Source organism: Nicotiana tomentosiformis, chromosome 4 (assembly GCF_000390325.3).
Source record: "Nicotiana tomentosiformis chromosome 4, ASM39032v3, whole genome shotgun sequence".
In the NCBI taxonomy this organism is placed as follows: domain Eukaryota; kingdom Viridiplantae; phylum Streptophyta; class Magnoliopsida; order Solanales; family Solanaceae; genus Nicotiana; species Nicotiana tomentosiformis.
The window spans coordinates 9,077,116-9,086,792 of record NC_090815.1 but is presented as its reverse complement, the minus strand read 5'-3'; the positions used below and the strand labels follow the sequence as shown (position 1 = coordinate 9,086,792).

The 9,677-nt window shown below is 35.3% G+C and overlaps 1 protein-coding gene across 2 annotated transcripts; it reads left to right on the top strand.

Moving 5' to 3' along the window:
- Window positions 1–2,085: 2,085 nt before the first annotated feature.
- On the top strand, window positions 2,086–8,483 carry LOC104093892 (mediator of RNA polymerase II transcription subunit 4-like). 2 transcript variants are annotated; one of them, XM_070199544.1, is made up of 2 exons: window positions 2,086–2,197; window positions 6,595–8,483. In XM_070199544.1, exon 2 carries the CDS (start codon window positions 6,825–6,827, stop codon window positions 8,019–8,021), a length of 1,197 nt encoding a protein of 398 aa, XP_070055645.1. In that variant the 5' UTR covers window positions 2,086–2,197; window positions 6,595–6,824; the 3' UTR covers window positions 8,022–8,483. The 2 variants fall into 2 exon arrangements, with proteins under 2 accessions (XP_070055645.1, XP_070055646.1); XM_070199545.1 differs by having other exon boundaries at window positions 2,149–2,197; window positions 6,803–8,483.
- The last annotated feature ends 1,194 nt before the right edge of the window (window positions 8,484–9,677 follow it).

Genomic DNA, 9,677 nt, shown 5'->3' with positions numbered 1-9,677 from the left:
GCAGTAAAAACAAGACTACGTAACATTATAATATTGATAAAGCAAAACGATTGAGAAAGCAATAGAATTGTAGCCTAATGCATTCTTTTCATTGTTAAGGTTCTTTTATATAGGTGCTTTTCTATTTTAAGTAGGGTTTTATTTGTTTCCTTGATTATTAGTAGGAGTGTTATTGTACCGATTTTATAGGAATGAGTTTTTAAAATCTATATAGTAATAATGATGTAAGGAAATAATTACGCCTGCTTTTATTTGTTTCCTTGGATTATAAATAGAAGTGTTATTGTACCGATTTCATAGGAATAAGTTTTAAAATCTGATATAGTTATTTTGATGTAAGGAAATAATTAAGTCTTTAAAATTAATTGATTTACAATACACACCGTAATAAATAAAAAATTTAAAGAATCCCTAAAACTAAGGGGGGAAAAGACCAAAGGAAAAAAAGTCTGTAATGAAAGAATCCCAATCAATGTAAATTCTAAAGAATCCTAAACCTAAAAGCAAACACAAGGCAATTTTGAGTTTTGCCCACAAAAAAATAGTGATTACAATTACAAGTATATCCAACATATAATGCACTTATAAAGGGTAAAAAAGACGTACGACATTTCGATAGGGCCTTCGTGCTTTTAATATAATATAGATATTATTTTTTTATATATTAAATAATTTTTAATTTTAGTCTCTCATTATTTACCATATAATTAGAATTAAGTTGTTGTAAATACTAAATGAAGTAAAATAGTTCTTAAAAGAAATTTCTTATTTGATGTTAAAAATTGTTTTGTTAGCCATGAATACAATTAGAATGTCATTAGGATGTCACATAATTACGGAAACTATGAACGTCTACAACTTTTGTACTAACATGCCAAATAATTGACTTTTTAAACATTTAGTTAAGGTAAAATTTTAATCAATTTTGAAGTCCTAAATTTTATTAAATAAGGAAAGATTTAATAACCAATTTAATTTTCATGTCCTAAATATTAGGAAATGCTTAATTGACCATTTTATCTAGTGTGAGCCCTATTTTTAAAGGGTAAAAAGGGTGAATAACATTTCGATAAGGGTGCATTGATACTTTTAATATAGTATAGAGTATAGATATAGATATAGATAGATAGATAATTTAATGTAAAAGATGAGGTTTGTGTTCAAAATCATAAAACTGTTTAAATGAGCAAAACCGAAATTGGTAGTAAGTAGTAACCAAGGTCGCGCTAATTAACTTTATTTTTTTCAAAACGAGTTAAATTGAGTCTAATTAAAATACGAGCAACTCACGTCAAGCTCGACCTATGTTCATGCAGATCACAATATTACGTGATTCAAAATTTTAGTTTGATGAGTTCGATCTTTAATATTTTTTATTTTATAATTAAAAAAATTCTATTTACCAAGTATACGTACAATGCAAGAATTTTTAAGCTTTTTTTAATTTTTTTTTAGTGTTTGACAAAGTCAAGAAGTGCTTAAAATAAGTTAAAACTGCTTAAAACAAGTCAAAAACAATAAGCTGAGCAACCCCAACTTATTGCTTTTGGCTTAAAAGCTATTTATGTTGAAAAGTCACTTTTTTGTTTTTAATCAATCCAAACGGGCTCATAGCCTCAACTAAAATGATTCTATTCTCGGTCTTTAATGTTATTAACTCTAAATTTATTATACTTTTAAAGTTATGAGTTTAAAATTATAATATTGATTGAAATTGTATTATTCTTCACATACATATCAATATTCCATATCAAAAGGTCGTGGGTTCGACTCCTACTGTGGTCGGAGTTTCTCTTATGACAAGTGAGACTTGCTCAGTTGGTAAAACACCTTCACCCACGACCGTTAGGTCCTAAGTTCGAGTAACGTTGGAAGGGAAGTGTGAAAACACAATAGATACTCTTAATTTGGGAGGAAAAAAAACGTACTAAATTGAGTTGAACCCATAGTAATAAAGCAACATCCCACTTCACTATTGCAAAAACTTCAAAAAAAAAAAGAAGGAAATTGAACCGGCCGTTTAACTGAAGTTACTGAACCGCAAAACCGATTAAAATAACCCGCGGATAACATTTCCCCCAATTTGCTTCTCTCCTAATTGTAAACCCTCACAATTTCCCAATTCGGAATCCTCCCCCCACCCCCCACCCCACCCCAAACCCCCGGGTCGCCCGTTTCCGTTAAATCTCACACCCAGGTTTCTTCTTCTTCTCTCTCTCTTACGTTACGTTTATTCTTTTCACAACCCTATATATTGAATAGTAAAATACTGAGAATTTTGCAGAAATTGTTTCGAGTATTTATCAAAAGCTCGTCATTTTTTTCTCTATTTGCATCCTTAGTTAGTTCTCGTGACGTTGTTTGGTCATTTTTTAATTATTATTGTCGTAGTTTCAGTAGTTACTAGTATTTGTTTGATCAAATGATAACTGATATGGTAAAAAAATGGTTCTTTCTTTTTCTTTTTCCTTTTGAATTGAGGAGTTTTCAGCTGTTTTATTGTGTTTCTCAGGTGGTACATTGATAGGGTTCTGATTAGCAGAAGCAAACCAAATATGCAATAGAATACTACGGAAGAATGAGAGAGAATATAATAAGTAAATTCAAACAAATATTAAAGAACTACCAATTAATTAATACGTCAAATTGGTACTCCCTCCAGTTCACAATAAGTGATTTTTTTGTGGTCCAAAATAAGTTATTTTTTCAGATTTCAAGAATGAATTAAATATTTTTTTCCTACATTGCGCTTGGAGTGAATAATGTTGGAGGTGGATTTTTTAATCTGTATGAAAACATCTAAAAAATCACTTATTGTGGACCGGAGGAGTATCAAGAAGAAGAATTAGAGAGAAAGGGGCAAATTGTATTCACTTTCATAATAATGCCATACAATGTAATTGCTCATAGCTTTATACTTCTAGTTGAGCCTCAGATCATGTGTAGTAAGCGGAAACTGGAAAAAAAAATGAATTTGGAAATTAAACTAAAAAGAGAGAAAAATGCCAACTAACTTCTTCACAAACTTTCCTGCCATTTTAGTACCAACTCAATTAAGCTAAGTCGACTTAGTCCACTTATTCTGTATCATTTATATTTCAAACAAGATATGATTGGAAAGAAGACAGATATAGTCAATCTAGAGAAAGAAAATAACAGGAGGGAAAAGAGATGAACTCATACAAGAAATCTTACCCTAAAGGTTCAAGTTGAAGTTCAAGACAGAGAACTTGAGATCAATCCATACGCTTAGAAGTGTCAAATTGGGGTATAGCCTATCAAAAGTATCAGATCTTATCAAAAGTTCTGAAAAACGAGTCTAATAGTTATATTTATACTAGGGCTAAAATTGGGAAAAAGACCAAATGTACCTAAAAGTAATAGCTGCATTAAGTCCCATATGATTGCATGAACCTAGCACAAGCTGCTGTAATTCCTGTGGGATCACAAGGACTTAGAATGAACTTGCAAGTTATTGTAGTTCCCGCTATCTTCATGCGACTACATGATTGTTGAAATCTTGGAGCTTCATTTCCCTTGCTCTTTCTCCATCCCTTTATGGCCACAAGTTGACTATGAGCTGCTCCTTGGGTCGAAGCTGACTCTGAATCATCTTCCAACGATGCCACAAGCACATTAAAATGCTTTATAAGCATTTTCAAGAAAAATGCACTTATTAACGTCCATTGTAGCCCAGCTAACACCTGAAGCTTTTTACCATGCGACCTAGCCGTAGAACGTTGGGGTGACTCCTTACTAGTTTCCCCATGCACTTGTGGGGCTCCTTAGGATGCTATCATAGGCCATCGGTCGCATTATTGATAGTGTTTGACTGTTGACGGAGTTTAATATGTCAATTTGACATATATATTATGTAGTGATATAGAAAGGAAATATTAAAGTATTGGTTGAAATGATCAAGTATTAGCTAGTAGCTTGTTGAATTTGAATTATTGTAATTTGTGAAAATTATATGGAAATGGAATGGTGTCAAACACTTTGGAATATCTCAAAATGGAGGATTGTCACTTAAATTGGTCTGATGGAGTATTATATACCTCCAGAATTTACAATTCCACAGTAATCAACTTACCCATACCCAGAGAGAAAGGGGCAAATTGTATTCACTTTCATAATAATGCCATACAATGTAATTGCTCATAGCTTTATACTTCTAGTTGAGCCTCAGATCATGTGTAGTAAGCGGAAACTGGAAAAAAAAATGAATTTGGAAATTAAACTAAAAAGAGAGAAAAATGCCAACTAACTTCTTCACAAACTTTCCTGCCATTTTAGTACCAACTCAATTAAGCTAAGTCGACTTAGTCCACTTATTCTGTATCATTTATATTTCAAACAAGATATGATTGGAAAGAAGACAGATATAGTCAATCTAGAGAAAGAAAATAACAGGAGGGAAAAGAGATGAACTCATACAAGAAATCTTACCCTAAAGGTTCAAGTTGAAGTTCAAGACAGAGAACTTGAGATCAATCCATACGCTTAGAAGTGTCAAATTGGGGTATAGCCTATCAAAAGTATCAGATCTTATCAAAAGTTCTGAAAAACGAGTCTAATAGTTATATTTATACTAGGGCTAAAATTGGGAAAAAGACCAAATGTACCTAAAAGTAATAGCTGCATTAAGTCCCATATGATTGCATGAACCTAGCACAAGCTGCTGTAATTCCTGTGGGATCACAAGGACTTAGAATGAACTTGCAAGTTATTGTAGTTCCCGCTATCTTCATGCGACTACATGATTGTTGAAATCTTGGAGCTTCATTTCCCTTGCTCTTTCTCCATCCCTTTATGGCCACAAGTTGACTATGAGCTGCTCCTTGGGTCGAAGCTGACTCTGAATCATCTTCCAACGATGCCACAAGCACATTAAAATGCTTTATAAGCATTTTCAAGAAAAATGCACTTATTAACGTCCATTGTAGCCCAGCTAACACCTGAAGCTTTTTACCATGCGACCTAGCCGTAGAACGTTGGGGTGACTCCTTACTAGTTTCCCCATGCACTTGTGGGGCTCCTTAGGATGCTATCATAGGCCATCGGTCGCATTATTGATAGTGTTTGACTGTTGACGGAGTTTAATATGTCAATTTGACATATATATTATGTAGTGATATAGAAAGGAAATATTAAAGTATTGGTTGAAATGATCAAGTATTAGCTAGTAGCTTGTTGAATTTGAATTATTGTAATTTGTGAAAATTATATGGAAATGGAATGGTGTCAAACACTTTGGAATATCTCAAAATGGAGGATTGTCACTTAAATTGGTCTGATGGAGTATTATATACCTCCAGAATTTACAATTCCACAGTAATCAACTTACCCACCTTAGGAAACATGCATGTTTCTTCCAACTTATGAAGTTTGATCTCTTCACGTAGAGAATAGTCATCCACAAGTGGATTAATGGTAAAGCAGGCCCATTTTGATCTTTGAGCGGCAAAACTGTGAGTAACTATTGTGGTTATTTTTCTGAAAACAAGTCTCAGTTAGCTGGAAGATAATAGCAGGACAAACTGTCATTATTTTTTGGCACTTTTATGGTGTCAAGGCAGAAGGTTGAAAATAGATTGCATATTTTTTTTTTTGTAGTGTTTTAGTTTAGGATGTTCTGTTAGAGTTTAATAATTTATAGAAATGACTGGTAGAAGTGTGTACTTTGGTAAGTTTCTATTTTTATTATTTATAAAGTATAAGGAGTGTACTTTGGTAAGTTCTATCCACTTGACATGGCCCTGTAGTTTAGTGTTTACTCCCTGGGTATCTGGTTATTTGGTTTTCATCTAAACATCTTTCTATTCATAAGGGTATGAGGATAGTAATAAAACTGAATTGAGGGATTTTTCCCCTACTTAAGCTTTTAGACAAATCCTTATTCTCCCTACTTATGTAAGAAGCCAGATGGACGGGAGACATTTATAACGAAGCAATAGACAACCTAAATGTTCCATAATCAGTTGAAATCAAATGAACTATTGTTCTACCAGGCCACTGTAATTTAACCTCATTTCTGGCAACCCCCCCCCCCCCCCCCCCCCAAACAGAAAAAAAAAAACAATTCGAGAAAAGTTGACTTCAATACTAGTAATGATACTAATATATTTTTCTTTTCTTTTTCCCTGCTCGTTCTTTTTTATCTTGTAACTAGTAGCTATTCTTTTCTTATAACACATGGATGAAGTATGCACAATTTGCTTTGATTACTGATGCAAAGCTTATCTTGTTAGTTTCCCCAAGAATGCTTGTTTTTAGTGAAAATAAGGAAATGATTGCATGGTCCTAAAAGTATTGTTTCAGGCTAATTGAATCATTCATATATTCAATATATGAACTATTTTACATGTTAAATGGATTAAACTTTTTTTTTTTGTTATTTAGTGGATTAACTTAAAAGTTTGAATTTTGGAAGTCTCTTCTGCTCTTTCATATGTGTGAGCTCACCCCCCCCCCCCCCCTCTCCTCCTCCTCTCTCTTGGTGGGATGGCAAAGGATGTTGTTCTTGCTGTAGTTTATTACGATGTGTTTCATTGCTAAAGTTGTTCATTAACATATCTTTTTTGCCTTTTCTAGTATTTCACCCGGCGTTCCGAAGATGCTACAGAATGCTCTGCACCAACTTTTGCAATCGCCGGCCCGGCTTGGCCTGCCAACTCCCAGTTCACCTTCTGTTCAGAACCCAAGCCCTCCTCCTAAGTTCTCCTCACAAGTGTCGCAACCTCATCACGATGTGTTTCATTGCTAAAGTTGTTCATTAACATATCTTTTTTGCCTTTTCTAGTATTTCACCCGGCGTTCCGAAGATGCTACAGAATGCTCCGCACCAACTTTTGCAATCGCCGGCCCGGCTTGGCCTGCCAACTCCCAGTTCACCTTCTGTTCAGAACCCAAGCCCTCCTCCTAAGTTCTCCTCACAAGTGTCGCAACCTCATCAACCCCTTCAACAGTCAAATATGTTAACTACTACTACCACCTCTTCGGCACTCCTTCCTCTTCTCCCACCTCTCTCCAGAGCTCAGTCTCTTCTCATTCAAATGGCATCTCTTGCTTCAAGACTCTTTGAAGTCTCACCTAACCGGTCCCATTGGCTTGGTGCTTTTCGAGGCTCTTTCCCTTCATTTCTGCCTTCTGGGACGCCGGTTCCACAAGATTCCTTCCCTTCATCGTCAAAAGAAATCCTCTCTGTGTTTACTTCTCTTCAGACACAGCTGTTTGAAGCAGTTGCAGAACTGCAAGAAATTCTTGATCTTCAAGATGAGAAGCAAAAAGTCATCCGCGAAATTAGGTCAAAAGATTCTTCAATTCTTGCTTTTGCCAACAAACTTAAAGAAGCTGAGCGTGTTCTTGACATGCTTGTTGATGATTACTCTGATTATCGTCGTCCCAAACGGGCCAAGTTGGAAAATGATACCGAAGAATCTTCAGTAACTGTGGCGACTCAGTTGAAATTATCGGACATATTGTCATATGCTCATAGGATAAGCTACACTACTTTTGCACCACCTGAATTTGGTACTGGACAGGCTCCTCTTCGGGGAGCACTCCCTCCGGCTCCACAGGACGAGCAAATGCGGGCATCTCAATTATATAATTTTTCTGATCTTGATGTGGGTTTACCAAAAACAGATGATGACAAAGAGACAATTATTGAGCCACTCCTTGAACCTCCTGCAGAAACTAACCCGCTTGCCAATATTCAGGGCCTCATTACTCCAAATATTGTAGTGCCATTTGGATGGAAACCTGGTATGCCTATCGAGTTGCCCACTGACCTCCCACTTCCTCCACCTGGGTGGAAGCCTGGCGATCCAATAGCACTGCCTCCGTTTGATTCTCTTCCACTTCCTCCAAAGGTCGAGGAAGCACCAGCACGACCAGTACCTCCCCCAGGACTGCCAAGAATGCCCGAACCAATACAGGTTCGGCATGTGCAGCTTGATATTGAGGATGATAGTAGCGATTACAGTTCTGATGAGGCCAGCTCTGATAGTGAAGATTGATCTGGTTAGCTGTTTTGAGTAGCTAATACAGGTTCGGCATGTGCAGCTTGATATCAAGGATGATAATAGTGATTATAGTTCTAATGAAGCCAGCTCTGTTAGTGAAGAGTGAAGTGGTTAGCTGTTTTACGTAAATACTCTAGGAAAATCATGATGCTATGCCGAAACACGAGGTTAACCCTTTTATTTGATATCCACCAATCTCACTTCTATGAAGTGTTGGAATCTCAAGCTTTTGGCATGATCCATTTAGAAACGCTAACCTTTATGTGCTGAAAGTGAGTTTGAAATTCTGTATCTCATGGCTTGGCATAATTGTTTGATATGTATATATTTTGGCCATGTTGTATCCATGGTTCCTGCTCATGCATTGGTGTTATTAGACAACTATGTAACAGGTAACTGTAACTCTTGTGTGCAGATAATTCCTTTTGTTATTCACGAGAACCTTTAGCGCGTTGATAGGTTTCTATATTTCTTATTTTATGATCATTCATAAGAACATATGTTGTTATTTTAGACAAGATACTGACTTCACAGTCAAAAACTTCTCAAAGTAGCTTGGAGTTGCACTGGAGGAACTTTTTCTTTTTTATTCTAAAAACTCATGTACTAAACCATTTTATTTAATTATTGGTATAAGTCAGATGGGGAATTACAGGCTATTTGCTGGGTTTTCTCTGCCCAAATTTTGATGTCCAGCTTTCTTTTAACTGTAGTAACTTTTTTATTTCAAAAGAAGTATGCAATAGAAAGGATTTTATGGAGTAACTTTGTTATATGGATTGACGACTTAGATGGATGAGAAAAAATCGCCTAATGTGTTGTTTTTTTGGGATTTGAAGCCTGATCTTTCATGGTTTCTGTCTGATGTCATTGACTGCTAAGTCACACCTTTGGCTCCTTAGTTACCCCGTATCTATCATTGCATTCAATCTGCCTAATTAGTTATTAACATAGATGTTAAGTGTTATTTGTTCTTCTGCACTATTTGCTGCAGTTTAGGGATTGGAAACTCATTTACAGTCCTGAAGTTGAAAGCACTATCAAATAAGAAGACTATAATTTCTTACTTTGAGTTGCCTTCTTAATTTTGGTTTTTGATTTCTGTGATGCAAGGTGGGTTGCTCTAATGGTAAGCACCCTCCACTTCCAACCAAGAGATTGTGAGTTCGAGTCACCCCAAGAGCAAGGTGGAGAGTTCTTATCCGGAAGGATACCGAGTTTCTATTGAAAACAACCTCTCTACCCCAAGGTAGGGGTAAGGTTTTTTTATTTAAATATGTATCTCCTCAGACCCTACTAGTGGGATTATACTGGATTGTTATTGTTGATTTCTGTGATGCAATGCTCATTTGCTGTCTTTTCTTTTTTCTTTTTTCATCCTCGCAACAGAGTTGAAGTGCCAGGAAAACCATTTATTTGTTTGTATAAATATATTTTGTTAAAAAAAATATTAGGAGGAAATACTGTTTGAGAAATAGCTGCAGAAAAATCTTAGGGTATCTATTATCTATTACTATATTAAAAGCACGAAGGCCTTAGCAAAGGAGCATTGCATCACTAAAATAGTAATTTAGTTATTTCCTAAATTTAAGGAATTTAAAATTAGTTAAAATTTTGATTATTAAATCTTTTCTTATTTAAATATGTATC